General features: G+C 36.8%; 1 protein-coding gene across 3 annotated transcripts in view; it reads right to left on the bottom strand.

The window, feature by feature from the left end:
- SNTG1 (syntrophin gamma 1) overlaps positions 1–27,225 on the bottom strand; it is a 109,790-nt gene that overhangs the window by 40,445 nt on the left and 42,120 nt on the right. For 2 of the 3 annotated variants that reach the window (XM_006761206.2, XM_015562304.1), the window contains 6 exons: positions 18,351–18,404; positions 14,643–14,777; positions 10,073–10,129; positions 9,531–9,588; positions 8,677–8,720; positions 8,544–8,585 (listed from right to left, as the gene is read on the bottom strand). In XM_006761206.2, coding sequence (XP_006761269.1) covers positions 8,544–8,585; positions 8,677–8,720; positions 9,531–9,588; positions 10,073–10,129; positions 14,643–14,777; positions 18,351–18,377 — 363 coding nt within the window. In that variant the 5' untranslated portion in view covers positions 18,378–18,404. The remainder of the gene's footprint in view (positions 1–8,543; positions 8,586–8,676; positions 8,721–9,530; positions 9,589–10,072; positions 10,130–14,642; positions 14,778–18,350; positions 18,405–27,225) is intronic. The other variant, XM_015562305.1, reaches the window with a different exon arrangement.

Genomic DNA, 27,225 nt, shown 5'->3' with positions numbered 1-27,225 from the left:
ATTATTCCAGGACAAGCGTAGGGAAATTAAAAGAAATATAAGAAGCAGAGGATTTACTTAAAGCAAACATACCTGGAAAAGATATAAATATATTTATAATTTTAAAAATCTTGTGTAAACTAAAAAAAGAAATAAGAATAATTAGTGAACAAAGAATGTATTGCATAATCAATGGACATAGACAACATTGTGGTGATGGCTAGAGGGAAGGGGGGCAAGAACTGGGTGGAGGTGGGCAAAGGTTGGGGGGACGTAGGGACATCTATAATAATGTAAACAATAAAAATAAAGTTATAAAAAAAGATTAGTGAAAAAGTAGTTACTAGACATAGGAACATAACATGTTATGAAACATGTAGAAACAATGCTAAACTTCAAGTTATTAAAGAATTGGCTATCAAAATAATTTACATTAATTTCTGGCCCCAAAAACATGCTTCTCTTTATTAAGTGCAACTATAAACATGAGAGAAAAATGCAAACAACAACCAAAATAGAACTCTAAAAGGTAGACTTAAAAAAAAAAGAATTGAGTAGGGACCCCAGGACTGGAGAAACAGGACACGGGAGGGATGTTTTAAGTGTTTTTACCCAATAGAGGAATCATTTACGGCTAAGGTAAAGCATTCTTTTGTCCACCTAGAGCAGTGGTTCTCAACCTTCCTAATGCTGCGACCCTTTCATACAATTCCTCATGTCGCGGTGACCCCCAATCCTAAAATTATTTTCGTTGCTACTTCCTAACTGTAATTTTGCTACTGTTATGAATCGTCATGTGAATATCTGTTATGCAGGATGTATTTTCATTGTTACAAATTGAACATAATGAAAGCATAGTGATTAATCACAAAAACAATATGTAATTATATATGTGTTTTCCGATGGTCTTAGGCGACCCCAGTGAAAGGGTCGTTCGACCCCCAAAGGGATTGCGACCCACAGGTTGAGAACCGCTGACCTAGGGGCACTAGGGAAAGGTCTTTTCACCTCCTCAAATAGCACTAGCAGGGAACAATAGGAGCCCTAAGGACACAAGGTAAGTGAACCATCAGAGTAGCAGCAAAGAGCCTCTAAGAATTACATTGGCAAAGGAATCACGGCCACAGAACTAGACCAGTATGGGTGTGCTGCAGTCTGGGAAAGAGCCATTCGCTTTAGTGAAGCAAGAATGTTGAAATACTGGATCGAATTTTATTAAAATTTTCAAAGTTCAAACTAAAAATAATTCCATCACTTTCGAAGCCCCCATTAAAACAAGATTTTATGCAAAAAGCCCATGAAAAGTCACATCCTACGTGAGTTGAACTTTAAACTCAACAAGCAGAATGCTTTATTCTTTAGTAGACCTAATAGAAATGCTTCTCACTATTTGTTTTAATCTCAAAATGGTTACCTTAATGAATCAAGCAATATTTGACTTTGTTTTATCTAATTCTTAAAGAATTATTCCAGCATAAAATTAGTGATCTTTCCAATCCATATTATGAAATCAAACTAAAATAAATAAAAATTAATATAAAAGGGTTACATGAATAGCTTGAAGAAATAAGAGACTATCATTAATATGAATATGGATGAAATAATTCAAAATTCACTATTAGCATACAGAATCCAACAAATGACAAATTAAATTGTTCTATGAGCCTTTATTTCAACAGAGCAAATCTGGATAAAAATCAAGAATTTATTGCCAATATAATTAATTTCATCAACAAGTTAAATATACATACATTATCTATTATTGTGACATAGATGATAGATAGATAGATTAGATAGATACAGGTAGATTTTTTCCTTTTTCATTAGAAATTCTGAAAGGACGTTTTGTCAAATTAAGCTGTAATTCCTAATAAAAAAGTTAAGAAAAATAAGAAAATAAGAAAACTCACGATATTTCTTTAATATGACTGTTCCCTCTGTCTAGCATGGCCCTTTTCTACACATTTGCATGGCTAAATCTTTACCTCCTTCTACTCTTTGCTCCAAAAACATTCCAATGAGTCCTACCTTTATCAGCTGATTTAAAATTATAGCTCTCCACATCCTTTCTTTCCTTGTTTACCTGCTCTGCCCATCGTTTTTCATGCTCAATTGCACCTTGTAATCTACCGGATACTGTGCTAATATGTAGTCTGTCTCGGCTCCATGAAATTGTGTGCTACATAAGGGCAGCGGGCTATATCTTGTTCACAGATGAATTCAAATGGCTTAGCCTCAGCTGGCCCATAAATGTCATTACATACTTTTGAATGAATAACCTTAATAAGTTAATTTTACTAAGCAATAAAAAAATGTTAAAACAATCAGACCATGTCATTAAAATCAGGCACTGGTAAAGATCCTGGCTCTCTTTATTATATTTCAAAAATAGTTTGTAAGTTCTTACAAATACAGTATAAGAAAATGAAATTACTTTCATAAGTATTAAAAAATAATGGAAGGTGGGAGAAAAAGACATATTTAACAGGCTGGACATATTTTAGTGTACTTTTCTATATAGTTATGATATATTTGAGGTAGGATAGTGAGATACAAAACATCTCCATATTTATCTAGGAAAATACAGTTATTAAAAAAACTCATATGGATGAAAATATGTTGTACAATCACATTTGACTGAAATAACTAATGCACATATTTATTCTAAATGTATGATATTAAAAACCATAGCTACATAAATGTCTAGGTTGTAAATAGTGCACAGAATTAAGTAGAATCTTGAAGGACAAGAGGGAACTCTCTTCCTTATTTTTTTAGAATTCTGTATAAGATTATCTCATATAAAATGAATTGTCAAGATCTGAAAAAACAAACACTATTACACCCACATTAGATTTGCAGCTGCAGCATACAATTACTAAATAACTATTTGTGCATATTATCATGTTTGCAGAACACAGACCCTAAGAAGTAAACATTTTAGAGTTGCTTGTGCTGTTTTCTGCCATATCTTGTCATTTCAGTCTATTGTGTAAGTCAATTTACTTTTGTTATTCTGAATTTTAAATGCCCCTCCCCCTCCCCATGATACTCATTGAGTATAGTATCCTGTAATACCATAAGCATCATTGTGAGTGGGGTCACCAGATTGGGCTATGCCAGCATTTCCTTGGTTACTGAAGTCTGCACAGGGAGAAACACAGCTGTACTGCCAGGGGAAAACAGAAGTTTCTTTGGGAGTCTGATAATTTCAAATACTTAAAAATAGATGTGTATGTCTCAACTATAATAGTGTAAATGAATTTCCCAAATAGAATATATTAAAGGAATAGGGAGAAAATAGTTTGCCTTACATGTTGCTAAATACATGAGGAAACTTATCATGCACAACAATACTGGAGAGATGACAACTGCATAAGCCATAAGATATTTATGGAATTCTGCATAGTACGGATACTTTATGAGAGACATTTACTCTATTTGGAAGCCATATATGTCCCCATCTTACCTATATGGAAATTACTAAAAATATATAAGGATGGGCTGTTAGCAAAATTATAAACGTATTGTCTATTTTGTCTTCTTGAACTTCTCTCTCATCTACTTTTCTACTTCTACTCCAATGAAGTCCCTAAGGATACTCCCTAAGGACACTCCCTAAGGACACTCCTGGTACCTGAATGACAAAAAACAAAAGCAAAAGAACAAATAAACCAACAAAAAACGCTCGTTAGGAAAACTTTCTGTTCATGCACTCAGGGTGCATTAGCACCTTTATTTCTCTCCAAACTGCTTGTGTCATCTTAATCCAAAGGAACTGCCAGGAAAGGGTAAACACATTAATGATAATACGTTAAAAATAGTTCTGTGCCAGTCTGTGTTTAGATGAGCCTCTACATTAAAACCACCGTTAGGCAGAGGACATCTCGAGTCTTGAGTATGTCTTGTGACTTCCTAGTAATGCTTTAGTAACAAGGGAAGTTAAGCTCTAGCCCTTTAAATGAATAGAAGCAAATGAATACCATCTATAGTCTATTCAACTTGAGACATAAAATAGAAATGGTTTCTATTCAGACAGAGATTTTAGAAGAGTGTTTTTTGAGGGCATGTAAACTCACAGAGAATACTTTCAAGCGAAACAGCCTTGGAGAGAAGGACTGATTGCAATCCCCACAAACATTTCCTTTGAAAAGCAGGTGAGAATAAGGGAAGCTGGACTCTCTGCCCAGATGGAGTGTTAAAGACACTAGACTCACGTGTCTTTGAAATTCCCTTATTGTCATGCCACCTGCCTCGGTTATATTTGAAGCGCTGGGTACAACAAGGGAATGTGTGCCAGTAATAACAGGAGGAAACAAAGCTCTACTTCCGTCTCTATTATTGGTCCGTCTCCATGGCAACCTGGGGCAGCCATAACCCCAGGTGGTGCTGGTCCACAGCTACAACTTAACGAGAGAAAAGATGGGAGGGAAGTGGTGACAGATTGATCGGGGCAACAACTTGTCAGATCACTGGACTGGGAAATAGCTACAACCCTGCTGCCGACGCTGCTCCTATCGGAGCTTCATAAACTGGAGACGCAATAAAGATGTCTCAGACACACAGCATGTAGGGCTGAAGACCGGCCCAGCACTGTTTCTGTTCATTGCTGGAACTAACGAGCTCACTTCCCCTACAGGGCGGGAATCACACACCGAATTAACAGCAACCAATATTGCATTGTCAAGGGCGTCAACCAGGGCAATAAAGTATGCCTTCCTTTGGATATTGCTTTGTGAAAGCAACGGAGAAGGAATTCTTAGACATTTTCCAAACTCATCAGCAAACTCAACAGGATGTAACCAGGAGGTGTTTAACCTGATTCCAACTATTGATAAGAAACAGTATCAGAGAAGTGTTTGTTCTAGTTCTGTGAAGCATGTCATAGATATTTTCATCAGAATTCCACTGAATCTATAGATTGCTTTGAGTAGCACATACATTTTAATGACGGTAATTCTCCCAATCCATGAACAAGGTGTATGCTTCCGTTTGTTTGTATCATCCTCTAGTTCTTTCTTCAATTTCCTATTGTTTTCCAACTACACTCACGCCCACGCACACTCTCACCCTCCCTCTGGTCTTGCCCGCCACCATGTCCGGTTTCCACCGCGAATTACACAGCTTTTAGGAATTGATTTTAAAATCACAGATCAGAGCTATAATATTTTTATTATTAAGACCATAAAATTTTTAAAAAGCAGATGAATCTCTTTTTTAGGGCCCATGAACCTCTGAAATCAGAAATGTTCTGTTAAAAGAAAATCTCTGGAATTATCTAGCCATTGTTCCTGCTTGGCCTTGTAATGACCTGTTCTATTTTAAAAGTCTTATGAGATAGAAATTTCAATTATATTAATAGATTTTTTTTATAACAATCTTGATTGTAGAGTCAGGATACAAACTCTTCCACTATAAGTGCCAGTGTGTGAAGCAATAGTATTTGATGGCATAAAATAACGTACACTTTTTCTAAATTTCCAGAGCTGTGCTGGCATTTTCGTATACATTACATTAATTCAAACCTTAAACTTCAATACAAAAGTAACAGCTATACTGTTGAAGGCTTCTTAAGAGTGAAGCTGGCCCTAGCTGGTTTGGCTCGATGGATAGAGTGTCAGCCTGCAGACTGAGGGGTCCCAGGTTCGATTCTGGTTAAGGGCACATGCCCGGGTTGTGGGCTCAATCCCAAGTGTGGGGCGTGCAAGAGGCAGCCGATCAATGATTCTCTCTCATCATTTGATGTTTCCATCTCTCTCTCTCCCTCTCCCTTCCTCCCTGAAATCAATAAAAAATATATTGAAAATTAAATTTTAAAAAAGAGTGAAGCTGATCATCATGGACATGGACATGAACAACAGTGTGGGTGGGGTGGGGGTGCAGGTGGAAGAGGGCGTAGAAGGGATCAATGGCGATGGAAAAAATAAAATAAAAAAGTAAAATAAGAGTGAAGCTGATCTGAGCTAAATGCAGAATTTCTAACAATGTGACTGAATAGTGTAGATTAATAAAAGTTACATGCACAAACAATATATAGTTGTGGCTACAAAATCTGTTTCTGAATTTGAAACTTTATGTGAATTACTGACTTGGACTAAGGAAGTGGTGATATCAGCATGCTATTTTAAGACCATCTACATCCTCTGAGATGCTTGTACTTTTTCTGCCCATGTAAATCCATTCTTAAACATTTAATTAACATCTTAGTTCCACTGAGGTGTAGTAAGTCTATTTGTTCAGGTAATTAATAGTGAGGACAAAAGCATCAAATCTCTGTTGGGAAGTAAAAGATTGAAATTAAATAAGAATGTCAGTACCTATATTTCAAAGGAGATAAGGTTAAGCATCTTAAAGATAAAAGTTTATTGTGAAGCCGAAACCGGTTTGGCTCGGTGGATGGAGCGTCGGCCTGCGGACCGGAGGGTCCCGGGTTCGATTCCGGTCGAAGGCATGTACCTGGGTTGCGGGCACATCTCCGGTGGGGGACGTGCAGGAGGCAGCTGATCGATGTTTCTCTCTCATCGATGTTTCTGACTATCTATCTCTCTCCCTTCCTCTCTGGAAAAAAATCAATAAAACATTTTTTTTAAAAAAAAGTTTATTGTGAAGGACCACATATAATTTGTTTGTTTTTTGTATATATATATTTTTTATTTCAGAGAAGAAGAGAGAGGGAGAGAGAGACAGAAACATCAATGCTGAGAGAGAATAATTGATTGGCTGCCTCCTGCACACCCTCTACTGGGGATTGAGCCTGCAACTCAGGCATGTGCCCTTGACCGGAATCAAACCCGGGACCCTTCAGTCCACAGGCTGACACTCTATCCACTCAGCCAAACCAGCTAGGGCACCACACACACTTGTAATGCAATTCTAAATTCCCTTTCTTTGAAAGAGAATGGATGTCCTTAAGAAGTGGCATTATTAGTGTGTTCTAAACTTTCATGCCCCATTAACCTGTTTAATCAAAGGTCCATCACTATTTATCTTAAGCATGCTGCCTGCCTCTGAGGAGCAAAGTGCAAAACCGATTCCATCTAACAGCATGTGGTTGGAAAAAGAGAATGCACTTCATTTTGCTCCCAGTATAATGAGCTTAAAATCACTTTGTACTTTTGGGGGGAAAGACTAAAGTTAAAATATCTTTGCTTACATTACCATATTTAAAATTAACATGAGTCTGCACACAGAGTGCTCTTTGCTATGCAGAGTTCTCTCACTTGCCTAATACACTACTTTCCTCTGTGCATACCTGCAGGAAGTTTGAGACTTGACAGATTCATATTTTACATAAAATCCACCACAGAGTGGCAATAGGGGTGGCCCCAGTAAGATTTTTAAGAAGACAAAGACAAGTGACGAATACTGATTAATTATTCTAAGTGCTCCTAATCAAGGACCCTCCCTAATAAATATTACTACTTGTAGAATTGCAGCTTTTCACAGACACTAGAGGTTGTCTCTTTGAGGGTTGAAATACGTAAATATATCAGAGGGTTTTCTAAATCCCTTTCAGCAGAGGAGCAATGTATTACACAACCAAATAAATGAGAGCTGTAGGAAACAAAAGGCTTACAATACTTTATATTTTGCTTGACCCTTGAGTGTAAACAATTAACCATAATTTCTCCTCTATTCCTTCCCACATGAAATGACAGAAATACAACAAACGTTCTGTAAGTGTTATTTAATCAACCATAGCAAGCATTTTCCCCAGTCCCTGACATTTTCCTATTCCTTTCTGCATAATTGTTACGGCGTCTCAGCATCTCAAACAGAAGCTTCTGAACCTTCCATCTTCTCCCAAAGTATAGTTTAGACGCCACATGCAATGGAACCACTTGAACTGATTGTTTAAAATCCTAATTCCTGGTCCAACCTAAACTGACTGGATTAGAATATCTGAGGACAAGGTTTCAGATGGGCAGGTTTAACAAAATCCAACAAAATGCCACAATAAAAACTGAACACCAATCTACCTAGTGTTAAACCTGTTTGCCTTGAAATTAAGCTCCGTTAAAATCTGTTTCTCTCTCTCTCTCTCTCTCTCTCTCTCGCTCTCTCTCTCTCTCTCTCTCTCTCTCGCTCTCTCTCTCTCTCTCTCTCTCTCTCGCTCTCTCTCTCTCTCTCTCTCTCTCTCGCTCTCTCTCACTTTATATGATCATCCAATTGACCTGCTACTGTGTGAGATTTTACAGGCATAAATTTCACTGCTTTTAAATATTTGCAAAAATTTTGAGATGTATTTCATGTAGATATATACTTAGTGGACATTAATTGGTAGGCATTAATTTAAAAAAAACCACAGGAAAAAACATAGCAAATGACCCTCCTTAAGTATATCTTTGAGTTACATTTCATCCTGGGCTGTCCTCCCTGATCTATTTCAAATATGAAAACAAACAAACAAACAAACAAACACCACCAATTAAGAGATCCTTTGTAAATCTGATAGCACATTGGTCCAATGTCATATCCTTCAAATCAGTAACATGAATAGTTTTTAGCAATATACTAAATCTTCATTTACACATGGAGAAAATCATGATTTAAAGAAAACTCACCACTTCTTCATGTCTGCATTTTCTCACATTAATTCCGTTTATCTGCAATGAAGGAGAAGTAGAGTTTCATATGGTATATCATGGCTGACTTCATGTTTTGGTTGCCATAAAACAATACTGGCAAAATGCATACCTGTAGGATCGCATCCCCGATGAAGAGCAGCCCCGAAAGTTCTGCTGTGAATGCAAAGGGACAGCTGATTGTGCATGAACTACTTTCTTCACACAGATAAGATTTTTTTAAGTCAAACTGATAAAAGAAAAAATAAATGCTTACTATGGATATGATCTTAAAAGATGCACAATGGAAATACAAAAGTCATCACATGATTCAGCCCAAATACTGAAACACGAGCTGTGATGTTTCTCTTTAGTTCTACCATTTCAGATCGTACAGTTTTTGAAAAAGAATAGTCACTCTTCTGGGTGATGACTAAATTTTACCACGTACTGACCATTTTAAGGCAGCCACGAAAAAGTTTAGATCTAGACACTCAGTCCATCAGCCTTTGAATCAGCTCCCACTTTCTTTTTAAACATTTGATTATTGTATACACTTCCGTCGCTTTACCTCTTCAATGTTTTTCCTAGATAACAGTTTATGTGGAGGGATAACTGAGTTAACTTGCATCTGAGAACTGTAAATAATAAATACATAAAATTGCTTATCCTTCATGTGAGTTATTATCTCATTTATTTGTATGTTTGTTTAACGAAAGAATTAAAATGCTATGCACCCCCCCTCCCCCAGTTCATATGCAGTCATAGCCTCTATTTTCTTTCCTCCTCACTCTTCCTAGAGAAGCCCTTCCCTGGGGTAACAAAGGGCATAGACTCAGGAATCAGACTCAGTCACTTGCTGCCTGGTCTTGGGGAAGCTGGAGCTGTTCAATGACATACCAATTTATGCTTCTTAAATGGCATCTTATTCTTCAAAAACAATAGCTGAAAAGGAATGGCTACTGTATTATTCTCTTAACACTTTACCTCTTTGCTCCTTGGAGATTTTTGAAATGACAACTGGAATGTTATGTTCCGCTCCCCCCTGTAAAGATAAAATCATATATTGTTCACTTTTTAATTTGAAAAAATAAAAATTCAGTGTTTTTTTAGAAACTGGACAGGCAATGAATAGAATTCAACCAACACTTAACTTAAGATCTCATTAGCATAGAACCTGCTCTTGTTCCATTTACCGATAGGTCAGTATTTCCTACTCTGGTTGATTAAAGTATGATATGTACACTAAAACACCATCCATATTTGGTATTTTAGATGAAACCAGATACAAACATTTATTAGTTATATTTAATGCCAGGTGAGAAAAAAGTTCCAAATACTTCTGCAAAATTTTTTAATCAAAAGGTGACCGAGGTTCTATGAGAATCTACTTAACTTACATTTTAATCCAAATATTGAGGAGTTTGCTATAGCCATATATCTAATTACTAATCAGATAAAATTAAAATACACAAAAATGCAGCATTATAGTTCAACCTTTATAAGGCTAGACTGGAAACACAGGTTACCTTTATGCTTAATCCAAATCCTCCTACAGTTTGTCTTCTAATAGTCACTGTTCTTTCCTGAAAGAAAGGATGTTAAAAATGGTTAGCTTTTAGAAAACTGCATTTACACAACATATCTCTCCTCTAGGTTTTATTTTCTGCGTGCGTGTGGGCGCGTGGGCGCGCTCACGCGCGCGCACACACACGCACACACACACACACATACACACACAGTGTCTGCATAGAGACTCCCAAATCTTGCAATAAGTGGAGTGTTTTTTAATTTTAAAATCAAACATTAATAATTTATTTGTCAAGATAAAAGGTCTGTAGTGTTATTAAATAGCTAAATGTCTAAAAATTTCTTCTTTCCAATGACTTTTTGGACATATTTTGGGATCAAATTTTAAATCTCTCCTCAATTTCACGTTATGCATTCTTGTTGTCTAAGGAATGACCATATTTTAGTTACATCAAAGTAACTCAATGTCAATGGTAAATATTATCTTTGTCAACTAAGTTCTTATCTTTATCACTACAAGTCATATTGTTATGAAGATTTGAGAGCAGAGCTAGAAGGCTGCCATGTCCCAGCACATAAATGATTCATGTATATGTCTGGAATTGCAAGTGCAAATAAACCAGGTTCAAAGGGATTGTTTTTTAAAAAATAAGTATATATTTTTATTGATTTCAGAGAGGAAGGGAGACAGATGGAAACATCAATGAGAGAGAACCATTGATTGGCTGCCCCCTGCATGTCCCTCGGGATTGAGCCCACAACCTGGGCATGTGCCCTGATCAGGAATCGAACTGTGACCTCCTGGGTCATAGGTTGATGCTCAACCACTGAGCCATGCCAGCCAGGCAGTCTATAATCTTTAAGATAACCTAAGGCTCTTATGTCATATTAAGAATACTTTGATTTAAAGCACTAATAATGAAACTCTTTTGTATTTAAAAAGATTCACTCATTTCACTTGAGATGAGATGAGTCATTTTCTAATTTTATACAGAAAGACTATTTTTCCAGCTCAAATTGCTCATCCGGAATAAGCATTCAGAGTTGTACACAAAATAAATTGTAGAAAGGAACAAATATCCAGATTTGTAGTTCATTCATTATTTTTGGAAACAATTGTGACCTCAAATGAAGGTTGTGAAACTAAGACAAAAATATATAAATAGCACATAATCAGAAAATGAGAAAAAGGGAACAATCTTCATTGTTCACTGCTAGGAATCACCATGGTAATGCAATCTCATTTAATGCTGTCAAGTGAATTATGAAGATCAGGTATTCCATCTTTTTCACTCATGAGAACCAATATTCAGAGGCGGTAATGAACTCACTTCCGATTACAAAGCTAGCAAATAGTGAGGCTGAGATGATAAGTCAAGTCTGTCCGATTTAAAAACCAGTAGTCTTTCTAGAGTTAAAAAAAACAACCAACGCACACAAACCTAACCTTGGGTCTGACACTCTTGAGTCAAATATACTGAAATCCCTTTCCAGGGCAGCACAATAAAATCATGAACAAAACAAAACAAACAAACAAAAAATAATGTCAGGGAAATAACAAAGAAGAAAAAACCCTAAGTTGTCAGAAACAGTGTTGAAGTGGTATGAAGGTAAGAAGAACCAGGAGGAAAGAAGGCTCACGTGACCTCTGCCCCGCCCCCTCTATGGCCTCCCTGGGGAGCCCACAACTAGCAGGACAGGGGCAAGGTGAGAAGTGGCCCTGTCGAAGAGTGTAAGGATGAAAAATGATCCCAACCACCAAAAGAGTAATAGTGGAAGACTTGCCCATTTTGAACTTGGCTCTCAATATAAGAATTAAAAACCAATTCTTCTGAGAATCTGTAAATGAGTTGGTCCACAGGTGGCTTTGAAATGAATTTTGTTCTACCTGGGTAGCCTCAAAAGCCTAATTGAGCATTAAGTTTAAAGGATATCTAAATTGCTAGCATCCGTAGGCACTTGTCTAAGGATGCAAATAGTCTTTGTAACACATTATAGCGTCAAACTCCAAAAAAATCCCCCACAGACTCAAACAACATGAGGTCACAGTGAGAAGTCACAGGAGGAAACAGCACAGTGAGCGAGTCAGCAAACAAACAAACAAGGGACAAATAACACACCAAGATCTACTAAGATGGCAGATACTAGAATTCCAGATCCAATCATAGAAATAGGATCAACATGATCACTAGAACAAGAGATGTCAAATGAATGCCAGTAATATAATATATTATGATGGGACAGAATATTATTAAATGGGACAGAATGGAACTTTTAGAAGCAAACAATATAATTACCAGAGTCAGAATTTCCATATATAGTTCAAACAAAAGACTAAATTTAACCAAAGAGAGTTTAATGGACTGAAAGGAAGACTGAAGGGATTACTTTAGCACTCCACAGAGAGACAAACAGGTATAAAATATGAGAAAAAGTAGAGAATGAAGAATCAAAGGAGCTGTTTTAAAATACATGCAAAAAAATTTACTAAACGGAAGAACAGAGGGAATGGGAAATAAGCAACATTTAAGAAGTTAATAACTGATCCTTCTTTTGAATGGAAGAAATGCAGAAACCCTCATATTTAAGAAGTCGTATGTCTTTCAAGCAAAGCAAATAGCAAACATCTTTAGAAAAGATGCATCAGAGTGAATCTGCAGGCCACTGTAGGCAGAGACTCTGAAATCTCCAAAGGAATCCGAAAGAAGGGACAGATTGCCTATAAAAAAAAAATAATTGGATAGAAGGCAGACTTTCCAAGACTCCACATTTAACCTGGAGCTGGGTTGAGCAAATGGGATTTAACTTTTTCAACATTTATATCATTTCCCATCTGCAAGAATGAAGTTGGACTTTTATCTAACACCATAGGTCTGAGTGTTCTAGCAAGTTCTATCTAATGCTAATTTAGTCTCAGAAAGAGCCATAAATTATCAATTTCACTCATTGTTCTTCTAACTAGCACTGAAATACCGCTGTGGAAGATATCCTTAGGTGAAATTAGTTTCTTTTAAGAAAAACAATTTTATTATAAAACAGGACACGTTTTAGAACTTATCATTTGTTGTGCAATAACATTAAAGACATCACCTTAACTTTGTTGCCATATGTGATCTGAGAAGAAAATTACAGTAAGTATCAAACAGTTGGCTTCCGGGATTCCCCAGACACTGTAGCTCTTTAGCTTGAAGACTTAATTTTCAGCTTATTAATAGACTTACCTTGGAGTGTCTTGTTGGTGGTGAATAATGCTGAACTTTCCACCTCACTCCTCACTAACATCCAATGGGAGTCACACCGGGTCCTAAATCAATGGGCCCTCGCTAAGTAAAGCTAATGGCCTTTTTGCAGACTGCTGACCATTCTTTTGTCACACACTATTTAAATCATCCTGAACCAAGGGTCTTGCTGTCAAGTTAGATTAAATTGCTTCCATGGGATTACCCTCTCTTTCAGTTAAGGAAAAGCTAGTGCTGTATGTATCTCTTCTTCCTTCTTTCCTTCCTTCCTTCCTTCCTTCCTTCCTTCCTTCCTTCCTTCCTTCCTTCCTTCCTTCCTTCCTTCTTCCCTTCCTCCCTCCTTTCATTCTTTTTTTTTAACTACAGAAATATGACTTATATAAATCTGGCATAAACATATTACACAGGACCTGGATCAATAAAATTTTATAATTTGTGAAATTCAGTATTTCAACACTGAAATATTGTTATTGGTTTTAAATGTGGCAGCTGAAATAACGAATATACACAGACCTACTCTCTCTTTTGAAAAAAGTTCAGGGAAGAACTTGGATACAATTGAAGAGAAATATCCCATAATAATCTCAGAAAATGCAAAAAAATCACTTGGTGAAGTTTGACACTCATTTATAAGAAGCACTTTCTGCAAAGTCTGAATGGGATGGAACTTCCTTAACCTGAGCATCTAATGACCACGTCTCTTCTCACTAGCATTATATTTCACAGTAAGCATACTCTCGGAGTTTGAAAGCAAGTCAAGGATCATGACTTGCTTCATTTCTACTCAACGGTAGTACAGCAAATCAGGAAATGGAAATAAACAACATAACAATTGGAAAGAAAGCAGTGAATGGCTTTATGTTAGATGTCATGATAATGTACATAGAAAGCCCTCACAGATTTATCAATGAGATGCCACGCTGAAGATGGCATCTAAATGTGTGGCCATGGAGCCAGTATGGGTACTTCTGCAAGGACCCTGCTCCCTTAATGATGTAAACAAAAATTTCACGCAGGATGACCAACTAGGGCCCAGTGGTTCTCAACCTTCCTAATGCCGCGCGCCCCTTTCATACAGTTCCTCATGTTGTGGGGACCCCCAACCATAAGATTATTTTTGTTGCTACTTCATCACCATAATGTTGCTACTGTTATGAATCGTCATATAAATATCTGATATGCAGGATGTATTTTCAGGGGTCGTGACCCACAGGTTGAGAACCGCTGGACGAGGCTCTACAATAAAAGGAAGACATCCGAATAGTTTTCTGTGGATAAATATTTTCACGAACACAAACGAAAATCTCCAACGGAAGGAAGAGCTACTTACACCGGAATAGAAAGGCTCCCCAGACACACACATCACATCCTGCTCCTGGATCATCAGAATGTCTTTGGCCAGGTGCAGCCGGACTTTGAAAGGCTCCTGATTGCCATCCTGCAGCAGACAAATCCCTGTCTTTGTCTTCAGACAAAAACAGAGGACATATTATGCTTAGCTTTTATACGTTATGCTGGATGGCTTATTTCCTGTAAAACATGATGAATAACACGTCAGAGCTACAGAAGACACACTCTGATGAGTCGGAGACTGAACACCTAACGTAGGTGCAGAGAAAGGGATAACCATTTCACGTCAAGTCCCCCCCGTCCCGCCCTGACCCCCGGTAATGGAGATGATGTCAGAAAATCCACATGAACATTTGGAGAGTAAAGAGTGTAGTTTTTATACTATGTTAGAAAATTAATGCACAGTTTGTTTAATACTGATCTAATTATAGAGTTTCTGTAACAGCTTTATTGAGTTACAATTTACATGCTATAGAATTCAACCCTTAAATTGTATAATTCAATGTGGGAACTTTTGTATATTAACTTATAGAACTACCATTATAATCAATTTTCTCCAAAAAGAAACCTATTGCCACCATTTTCCCAGCCCCTTCCTCAGGCCTAGGCAACCATGTTAATCTACTTTCTGCCTCTATCATGGAATTTTAAATCTGAAAAGGAACCCCCTAAACATCTTCTCTAACCTTCGCCATTTCATCATTTCTAGTCACCAACACACACACACACACACACACACACACACACACTTTGTACAGATAAGGGAACAAGGATAAAGAGGCTGGAAGAAATAAACCAAAAACTTATATGCATATATGCATAACCCAATGACAGATAATAGTGTGGTGAAGGCCTGGGTGGGGAGTGAAGAGGATTTATGAGGGAGGGGGGAGGGGTTGGGACATCTGTAATACTTCCAACAATGAAGATAAATTTAAAAAGTAAAGAGGCAATGTGAACTGCCTAAATTAATACAATTAATCAAAAACAGAGCCTGGTTTGAGACCCAAGATTCTTTTTTTTTTTTTTTCTTGATTCACACTCCACTGTTTTGCTTCACACTGTTTTGGGAATTTGAAACAGCCGGTGATGATTTCCAAACTTGTACCACGTAGCTTTAAACTTGTCACCTCCTGAAGCAGGTCAGTGTTATCCTATGCACACCGATAAATAAGCGGCTTCTCCCTAGCACGTGCCCTTAGCCTTCCCATTGGTCAGAGATACAAAATGAAACATTTTTTGAGACATCATATAGTCTCTGGCTGTTATTCTGCACCAAATCCATAGGAAGAGTGACCACTTTGGCAATTGCATTTTAATTTAATGATTATTGATTTAGTGCTCATTTAGAGAAGGGGATAAGCTCACAGAAAGCATTTATGTTCTTAGTATTTAATGAACACCCAATTCCATGCAAATCATACTAGGCTTTCTCTTGAAATAGAAATTTAATGTGAATTGCTAGAGGTGTGTTTCTTTAAAAGGATGTTTCACAATGTTGATAAGAATATGCTTAGATAAAGCAGCCTCCCAAGATAATTCTCTCTGAAAACTGCTTTATACCTGGCACTAATACATACCATTATGCCCTCTCTCCCATTTGATATGATATTACCCTGTAATTATTTCCTAAGGGTTATCATCTACTTCAAAGAAAATTAAGGTTTTGCAGATGTCCTTTCCTCCTCTGTGAGACAAATACACAGCAGGAACTCACTAAATTGTGTCCATTAATCTATTCTAAAGCATCACTCCAATGGATATGTCTGGAGAATGATATTTCAAGGAAAGCAAATTACATGTTTCTTCAGATAAAACATAATTTTCTGTTTTTCACATAGAAAAGTCTCTCATGCTTATATAATGTGATCTCAACCAGAAGCCAGCATCTGGACAGAAGGGTGTAAATAATATCAAAGCTATGTGAACATAGTTGAGCACATCTGTTGATTTTCTTTTTTAAACAGAACTTGGTTACACTAGTATTTAACACACAAATTTGATACAACCAAAGAGTAAGACACCAGAGTAAAATAATAACAAAAAACAAGGTGTTTCATTTGCAATGCATGTGAAATGGTTAATATCTCTTTAGCCATAAACAAGCTCTTAAAAACCAGTAACAGAGACACTGTCATGCGAGGAAAAACTGGAAAAAATAAAATGAAATCATACAAGTGATGCCTAAGCATTAGGCATATACGATGATTTCGCTGAGCAGTGGCGAAGGATAATTCCTCTGGAGTATCACACTGAGCAGAATAAAGACACGGGCACCTAACGCTCTTCGGTTTTGAACAGTGTTACACCGTTTGAACTCTCATTTGTTGATTTTTCAATGCATGGTACAATCAGGCCTTCCCGCCCCCCCACCCCCCTCCCCACCAATGCAATGGAAGAAATAGCATTCACAAATAATGCTCTGCTCCAGTTGGGGAGGGGAGAGGAGACTTTCCCTGAGAAGCCTTACATACATTATTTTTACACATCAATGAGACATAAAAGATCACCTTGAGAAAGTTCAAGGGACTAAAACAGTAAAAAGAAGCCTTTCTCATCACATTCCCAATGCAGTCAAAGTTTCATTCGCTCCACATGCAAATAATGTGCAAAATGCCCCCTAATTATTAGATAGTTGCCTGGAAAGCAAAATCCAGTCTTTGAGCTTAAGCTTCGGTCCTGAGAGAATGAGGCAGCTTTTGTTATAATAATGTACGTATGTTATAGTACTCAGTGCATTGAGAGGTTTGTAAATCCATAACTATAATGTAAGAAACATAAGCCTTAAAAATATAAAAGCAACTCATTTTCAGAATTCGGTTCTGAGCTATGAATAAACTGGGGCACTTTTTTAAAAGGTATTTTTGCAAGAATGCTAACACATAACATTTCGTTTAAAAAAATCTTCCTAAATGTTAATAACGGAAGCTTTTTGCTGGTTTGTTTTTAACTCGATCATAGGAAACCTAGTTATGGTTGTTTTGTCTAAAAATTAAAAAAAAAATTTAAACCTTCTAGGCAAATGTGTGAAATATTTTAACCTATGAATGTTAGCATTTTACCTGAAGAATGAGAAGACAATGCTTTGAATGCCCTTTGTTGAGTAAAAAAGATACTATTTCTTCCGAAAATAGAATAGCTACAGTCCCTGGAGGCCCAAGCCCAGTTCTCCTGACTGCACATTGCGTGCCTTTTACTATCCTTGGAAGAGCAATGTCACGACACTCACTCATCCTGAGGAGTGATGACAGTTCTAGAGAGAATCTGAATGGCCCTGGATTAATAATTAACTTATATTGAAATAGTTATAGAATACTGAAGTCATAAAATCCTAGAATTTTAGTGCCAAAAGGGACCTTCGATGACTTCTGAGCTATAACCATTTACGTGAAAGAATTACTTCCAACCTTGCCACTACTGAAATCCTGCAGTGCTAGTTTATGGAGCAGGGCGACGTAATAATAAGCCGAATATGCTCCCTTCTCCTTCTTAAAGGAAGAGTGAATATACCTGCGCCTTCCCCAGGCGCCCTTTGGCTTTCTAGTTTTCAGAAACAGAGGCTACTCTGGTCGTAAAATAAACCCATCCCTCATCCCTCCACCAAACACAGTGTCCCGCTTATATAAAAGGCAGCCCAAGGGCTTCCCGTTTTGAATAAAGTGGAAAAGCACAAAGCCACTTAACCTACCTCCTCACAGGCAGTCCTGAAATCCATGTGCTATGGCACCGCAAAGGACTCAGTCTGAAAAGAGAGAAATGGTTTGCCATTGAGCACAGCATCCGGTGTAAGAGAGGAGAATGCTACTGACGTGTAAGAAGATGGAGCAGATGCTGGGAGCAGATGATGTTTACCGTCCCCTGTGTGGACCAAGAGCTCCCAGGGTATAAGGAAGGGAGAAGGAAGGGTGGAACACGTCTGAGTCCCTGCTGTAACCAAGGATCAGCCCACCGCCATGGCTCAGTGTGGTGGGGAATGTCTATTTCCCTGCCCCACCCCCCTCAGCATTCAGACATGATCTACATGTGGGAACCTCTTCTCTCAAGTGGCAGCTCATTCCCAACCTTCATTCTGGAACCTCAGTTAGCAACTGGGACTGAAGCTTCAAAAGGGGTAATTAAAAGTTGACTTTCATGTGGTTATCTCTTGAAAAAAGGTCGACTAATCTTTCTCTTCTTAATTAAAAAGTGACACGCATGAATGAGTCTCCCTGGAACTTAACATTTTAATCACAAACAGTATGATGTAAGGAAACAAGCTATTTATCAGAATGAATAATATTAAGATAATTGATGTATAAAATATGTAACACATATTCATCATATGGTCACTACAGTATCTAAATGGTGGACCTGCACTGAAATGTATAAAAATAACATGTAAAGTTTGTTTTTAAGTGCTATTAGAGAGTTTTAATGATATAAGTTAATAAAAGTAAGTTATCGTAGAAAATTGACATTCTAACACTATGGAAATGCAGAGCCAAAATAAAATGGCATATGGAAATAAGATTTCAAAGTAAAACATATGGTGAATTACAAAAGAGAAAACTTTATACTCTTGAAAACTCCTCCTCTGGTATTTACAACAGTACACTATTTTGTCCTTTATAATTTTCTATTGCATGATATTAATGAATAAGTGTTTGTGGGTGAAACAGAGTAAGACAATCACTTATATTGTCATTGGATTATTACTATTGCCTCTGAAAGAAGAGATTGACCATTTATCAACAGTAACTAAACTGAATTACTGCTCCCATTCTTGTAATTTCATGCCCAGATATATCTTTTTAAAAGCATTTATACATTAATTTCGTAAAGAGTTTCTAAAGCCTATGATTTTATAAAGTTCAAAGGCAAGAAACTTTTGACAAGCCCCAGAATAAAGAATTTAGAGTTCAGATTCTTCCTAAACACACACACCTGGGAGAAAAAGACATTTTTCAAAATTCAAACTGGCTCTATTATATAAGAAGAGTACCACTTAATGGATAAAAGTAGTCAGTCTCTAGATCCACCTGAATAGATCCATAAGAATATCCATGTTTACAATGCAGTGGTTTGGAGATATGACTACATGATGTCATAATGCATTATAAAAGAATTATGTCTGAAAAAGGTGGCAAAGTACATTACATTTCTCCTCAAAGCCTTCGGAAGTGATAGTTTTAAGAAACCAAGAGCCCAGAAAAAGTTACATGTAATATTTGGGAAAATCTAAGATAAACTACAACACAAAAATTAAAGGGTTCTTACAAAACTAAAAAGATATCTTATAGGTCAAGAATTCATTGTGTTTTTTCTTTCGGTAATAAAAAATGTCTGGGATGCAAATATGCATTTTGTATCTTTGGATATTACTTATGTTTGTAATGTAAATATATGCATAGTCATACTTAGGCATTGCTTGAAATTATATACATATATACATGCATTTACACATAGAAAAATATCTCGGACATATATTTATGCAAATATATAGTGGTATAACTTTTTGGATAGTAATTTAATCTAATAACTTTTAAAAAAATATTTTTATTGATTTTTTAGACAGAAAGGGAGAGGGAGAGAGAGGTAGAAACATCAATGATGAGAAAGAATCATTGATCAGCTGCCTCCTGCACATCCCCTACTGGGAATCAAGCACACAACTGTGGCATGTGCCCTTGACCAGAATTGAACCTGGGACCCTTCAGTCCACAGGCCAACGCTCTATCCACCGAGACAACTGGCTAGGGCTAATCTAGAAACTTTTGATGAAAATCATTAAAAGAAAATGTTGTTGGATTAAAGAGTTTGTTTGCCAACAAATATGCACTTATGCATTGTAATGATTAAATCCTAAATAAATTATCAACAAAGAGTAAAGGGGAGTTAGCCACGCTTTTGTTAATGGTTGTGATTTTCACATTGTGCTATTGCATTGCTTTGCTTTCCTGTTATTTCCCTATTAAATTTGGATACTAACTGTTTTTCTGAGGTGCATGAACAATCTTCTATAGTATAAAAAAATAGGAAATAATTATTTTCTGGGAGGTCATCTATTAAAGACAAGAAGACAATTATTCCCTATTTTTTCATACTATAGGTATTTTTTCCATGCAGAAATATAATGGATTTTTTAAATCTTTTTTTTTCGTGTTTTGATTTAGTTTGTTTGTTTTGTCTAGCAATTTATATATTTTTTCAATCAATATTTTAATGACATCTGACCTAGGTGTTAAATTCAAATTATAAATTTGGTAAAAATTTACATGCTTATAAATAATTTCCTAATTATTTGTCGGAAGAAACTAAGCATGACATCTTCAAATATACATATTTTTAATTATTTTTTTGTTACTGATCTTTTGCAAACAACATGAGGCTAAGGTGAATAGATGGCATTCATTTTTAAACAAAACTACACTAGTAGCAACAGAAATAGAACTCTTATGCAAATAATCCAATTTATATTAAAATATCTGTAATTCTAAATATTTTATAAATGGCTTCTTAATTATTAACAATGGCTAAGATAATTGTAAGATAATAATAATTAGTCCATGTCCTGGCTGTTGAAAGAGTCTGAGATTTTACAAAGGAACAACTTATTTGCAAGCTAAATTTAGCCTGACGGAGGGTCGAGGTTCTGACAGAACATGAGGTTCTTGGTTAGAGATTAAGAATATTACTCCCAGCATAGCAGGTAGCATAAGCTCTCCCTGTCCCCATGTCCCATGGAGGTGACAGATAGGTCCAGATGGGTGAGAACACATCGAGTGGGTTGCATTATAGTAAAGGAACCTTGGGCACAGGAAATCCAAATATTTTATAGTAGGCGATAAACATCCTTCCTTCTGCTCTGCAGAAAGGCATTCTTTTTAAAAAATATATTTTATTGATTTTCTACAGAGAGGAAGGGAGAAGGATAGAGAGTTAGAAACATTGATGAGAGAGAAACATCGATCAGCTGCCTCCTGCACACTCCCTACTGAAGATATGCCCGCAACCAAGGTACATACATGCCCTTGACCAGAATCGAACTTGGGACCTTGCAGTCCACAGGCTGACGCTCTATCCACTGAGCCAAACTGGTGAGGGCAAGGCATTCTTTCTTACCCTGGACATTAAGCATGCTTGCCCTTTGCTCTGGAAGGAGGTGATATACTTTCTTCTGATGGCTATTTGGTATTCAAGTATCCTTGAAGAGGTATATGAGATAAAGCATAGGGCGTGCACTTGGGATTCAATAAAAAGCAACATGCCATACTTTCTTAAACGTGTCGGAGGAAAAATTATAACCTAGCAAAGCTTTCCAGGAAACCACACAGCAACCACAGTAAACCTGGTAAGTGCCTTTCTTCAAGAGGAAAAAAATGGGGAAAAAGAAAACCCATGACCTGCCAGATGTTGATAGGAAACTGACCTATCGGGTAGATGCTGAGCAACCCAGGTGTCTGGGAAATTCGTATGTAATATATAAAACCACATGTAAAACTGTGTAGTAAATATCTTGGAAACAGTGATGAGTTGCATAGTATATGTAAAACCTGCCAAGTCTGCGCCCAATTTAGTTTCATCAGAGGGAAAACTGAAATATCCATAGTAGTGATGATCTGGCTGCGTGGGTGTGTGTATAGTATATTCTGCATGAATAGTAACACTGGCTAATAATAGTTGTTGGTTATGACATTCATTAAAAATTAGAACTGAGTCATTCACTAATGTATCCTACTAACTCTTCTACATAAAGGCTTATGTTTCTTTAAAAAATCTGTTTTTATTTTGTCGTTGTGGTTGTTTATTTGTTTTTTTTTTAATCCTTATTGTTAAAAGTATTACATATGTCCCCTTTCCCCCCCTTTTGACCCTCTTCTAGCCCACCCTGCCCCCACCGCAGGCCTTCACCACACTATTGTCGGTGCCCATGGGCTATGCATATATGTATACAAGTTCCGTGGTTGATCTCTTCCCACCCACCCAACCACCCCCGCCTTCCCTCTGAGATTCAACAGCCTGTTGTTGTTATTAAACATAAACATTCAATAAATTAATTGGGTATCAATGTAGTCAGAAAAAATCTGTAATACGATCATATGAGAAGGCAGAAGAAAGGCATCACAGTGCAAAAGTAGAAGAGAGTGAAAGACTATAGGTAAATGTAAAATAAGGATTGAAAGAAGCCAACAGAACAGAGCAAAGTAACGAGAAAAATACCTTGAAATATTTTTAAATTCTTAATTTGGATGCTTTCTACCTTAACATTTTTTCTCATCATGCTGACAGCTATTTTAAAAAAGAGGTTAGGACAAGGAGAGTTGAGCTACCCCTGCAGTTTTTTTCTCACACATTTAGTTTAGCACAGATTTGTTTTCATTTGCAACACAGTGGCATCTTTTATTTAAGAGATTCACTTTGAGAGTGGAAAACATTACTGCTATCATTGATGCAAGACTAGCTCGAAGCAAGCTTTCTTGAAAAAGATGATCACATTGGGAACAATAAGAAAAAAACAGAGATAAAAATTGGAGCTAAGCCAGGGTTATATGGCATTATAATATGCAAGACAAATTTAGGACCACTTAAATGCCACAGTTCACAATGTGCTGACCCAGAAAGCAAACTGCATCGAGCACTAGAACATTCAGCTCCAGTCCAGATGTCCAATGTGTGCTGGTGAGTCAGCCGAGGGCAGAGCGCGGCCTGTGAACTAAAGAGAATGAAGCGTGTAACTGTCGGAGATCTAAAGACCCTGTCGGGGAGAGTGCTTTATGGCCTAAGGCAGTGAACTCAGATGAAGACTGAGGAAAAAACAGAATAAAAGGTGTGACGAGTCTGAGTAATTTGGACGTTCGTATGCAAGGAAAGAACTAGCTGACAGCTTCAGTTATGAAAGCAAAGGCAAAAGGGTAGACCTAGGACATTCTGTAATTGGAAAGCAAAAATTATTACTTTGACCGACAGTGCAGTGCATTGTGGTGATGAATCTGTGGATAATCAGCGATGAGGAGGTCAGGAGGCCACTTCTGAGGTCACAGAATACTAATATTGCTCTTAAAATATTGAGAGGCAAAGAAATCTCCAACTATCTACAGATTCGCAGATACAATAATAAGAAATAAAAATGTCAGACTGGAAAATGTTCTATTGTCACACCTGATGGTTTGAACTTGAATGATTAATCAAGGTTTAAAAAACATTGCCATATCTGTATAGAAGGTGGTCATTCTCCTTAGTACAATATGTTAATTTATTTATTGAATTTGAAATCTGTGAAAACTAACAAAGCATTAAACTCAATGCTGATAAGAACGAATGATCTTCAACCGAAGGACTTGTATGCATGCATATAAGCATAACCAATGGACATAAGACACTGGGGGGTAGGGGAGGCCAGGGGATTGTCAAGGGCGGGGAGAAAAAAAAGGAGACATATGTAATACTCTTTGTAATACTTTAAGCAATAAAAAAATAAATAAATAAATAAAAATTTAAAAAAAAAGAACGAATTATCTTTTTTATACTTACAGTAAAGCCATTTGGTAATTTACAGTGATTTAAATTATTCAAATAATCATAAGGAAATTTCTTTAAGAATTAAGTTATGATAGTTGAACATAGCATTATTTGGTCAAGGTTTTCTAGGGTCTATATCATGGCAAACCTCATCAGGAATCTTGAAATACAAATGGGGGTTCTGGATTAATTGTCTCTGGAATTATCCATCCTTAAACTTATTAGAATCTCTCTTTTAGTTCATCAAATGAAAACATGGAACTCTTTCTCTCTTGCGGTCTTAGGGTATTTCCTGAAGAGATGTGAAGATAAGGGTCATGACCTTTACTTTTTCCTCTAGTAGTCAATTAACTTACACACACACACACACACACACACACACACACACACACTCCTCTAATGATATAAGAGTGTGAGAATTCTTCCAAACAAACTGAAAATGACCGGAAGTACAAGTTACATAGCAATCCAATGTTTCTTTAACTGTCATTCCAATAAAATTCAAAGGGCTTTTGAAAATAGTTCTTGGGTCCCCTAAAGGAGGCTTGCTCCCCACTAACCAGCATAGGATCCCCAGATTCTGCAACATGGTAGGCACACAATACATATTTTAAAGAGATATCACATTATGCTAAGGCAGCTACAAAAGGCTTTTATGAATAAAATGGGGTTGGATTCTAAAAGAGTAAGGAAGTACTAAAACACCATAAAAAGAGAAAACAAGAACAACGTTTAATTACAAACCACTCAGTGTGGATACAATCAAATGTGTCATCTGGGTTATTGAAAGGAATGGTGATCATTGTAATCCAGCAATTATTTACAGTTGGCTTTGGAGTTCATCCTCCATATATTTTTTTCTTATTAACCCTATTTCATCATTTTTTAAAATGACAAGATAAAATGTCTATATAGTCTTTAAAATCACATCACTCAGCAGTTATTAATGTACTGGAAATAATCATAGGTGACAAGAGAAAATCATTCTAGACATACAGATAAGTATGAATGTACTGTCGGTACAATCAAGCAACGATGGCATTAAAGTGTGTTTCAGTATCAAGGCCGGTCAATTTCCTTTTAAGTCCAGGCTTATTGCACAGAGAATAATGTTGATATCATGTAAAATATATCCATCTCGGTAATAAAATAACAGTGATAATTCCCCAATGCCAGGAACATTTATATTGATTTTGCAATGTCATTTTGAACTTACTTTAGAACAGGAATGTGTCCGATGCTTTAAAAATTCATATTGCTTCAAAGTCACAATAAAGCATGTCTCAGAGACAATAGGCACACTTAGTCTGCCACTGCGATTCAATTTAACTTAGCACTTATTGATTTACTCCTGCATGCCTGGACAGCAACCAATGCAGGTTTGGAATGCAGAGAGGGAGAGGACTGAAGCCCTGCCCTCTGAGGGTTCTGGTGAAGGACACCAGAAGCCCTGTTGCTGAGGGAAGGGAGAGAGACTTGCTAGTGGCAGGGTATGGTTGATAAGGGCAATGGGTATGAGGGAATCCTAAGGAAGAGTAGCTTCTCTGCAGACTAGGACAGGAAGGTTGCCCAGAGAGAGAGGGATGTGCATGTGCCAAGGCCCAGGGTGTGGGTCTTGAATGCAACAGGCAGGAAGCTCACGCAGCAACAAGTCACTCAGACTGCAAAATTCCACTGGATATAGAACTCTAGTTTGGTGTTTTCATTATTCTCAATAGTTAAGTATAGGGCATCCCAAAAATGTATACACACTTTGAGTAATTATAAAGGCAATGTTTATACATTTCATTGTCAAAATTGAGCTGTCAGCTGTTAAAGTGTGTATACATTTTTTTTGGGGGGGTGGGGGGGACACCTTGTATTTACTCCACTGTCTTCTTGTTTACCTATTTTCTGAAGAAAAGTCTGGTGTGATTCTTATTCTTGGTGTTTTTGGTTTTGTTTTTCCCTATGGTTTCTTTCAAAAATTTTCTCTTCGTCTTTGGTTTTATACAATTTGCAGGTGTTGGGTTTAGGGGTAGATTTTTTTTCTTAGTATTGATTCTGTTTGGTGTTTTCTGAACTTCCTGGTTCTGTAGTTTCAGTCTGTCATTAATTTTGGAAAATACTCAGCCATTATTACTTCAGTATTTCAGCTGTTCCTTCCTATGTTTTTTCTTCTTCTGGTACTCCTGTTATTTTTGTTGTATATCTTGAAATTGTCTCAGAGTTCTGGGATACTCTGTTCGATTTTTTAATTGATTTTTCAATTTGAGATTTTCTAATGACATATCGTCAAAATTATTAGTTTTTTTTCTTTAGCTCCTTTCAGTCTCTTATAAACCCATCAAAGGCATTATTCAGGTCTGTCATAGTGTTCTGTTTTTTATCTCTAGCTTTTACTTTTGATTCTCTACTGTAATTTCCATGTTTCTGATTATAGTACACATCTGATATTGCATGATATCCCTTCTTTCCCATTATATTCCTCAGCATATTATAGTAATTTTAAACTCACATTCTGATAATTCCAAAATCTCTGCACATTCTGATTTGCATTGTTTTGCTTGTTCTTTATTGTCAAACATGCTTTTGTTTCGTTTTTGTCTTTGAGTATGCCTTGTAAATATTTGTTCAAAGCTGGACATGATATATCGGTAAAAAGAAACTTCAGTGTGATTGTTTATGTTTTTCTGATGTTTACTGTTTGATGTAGCTATAGATGTCCAAGGTATCAATTTCCTCTACTTTCTTTATTTTTATTTCCTATCAGTTTGGGGTTTTCCTACAGATTTTTTTTCTTAAATACAGTCTGTTTCTGGACATTCTCTCAGCTTGAATCCACTGTCATTTCACTGGAGCCTCGTTGATATGGTGATAAACTCTGGAGGAGGTGGGGACATTCCATAACCCTCTGATTTAAGCTGCAGTCTTTTAGCGATGTGGTGCCACTGAGCTGTGACCTTCACACGTACTTCTCAGCTTTTCTTCTCTTCCTGCACTTAGATGAGATAGGAAAGCGTGAGGGGTCTGGAGGATGGTATCTTTCTTTTCTTGTGTTTGTTAGTGTCTAAGTAGTCTTTCTT

This window comes from Myotis davidii, unplaced genomic scaffold, assembly GCF_000327345.1.
Source record: "Myotis davidii unplaced genomic scaffold, ASM32734v1 scaffold317, whole genome shotgun sequence".
Classification (NCBI taxonomy): Eukaryota; Metazoa; Chordata; class Mammalia; order Chiroptera; family Vespertilionidae; genus Myotis; species Myotis davidii.
The sequence above is the reverse complement of the archived record's forward strand: the minus strand, read 5'-3'. Positions and strand labels throughout refer to the sequence as shown.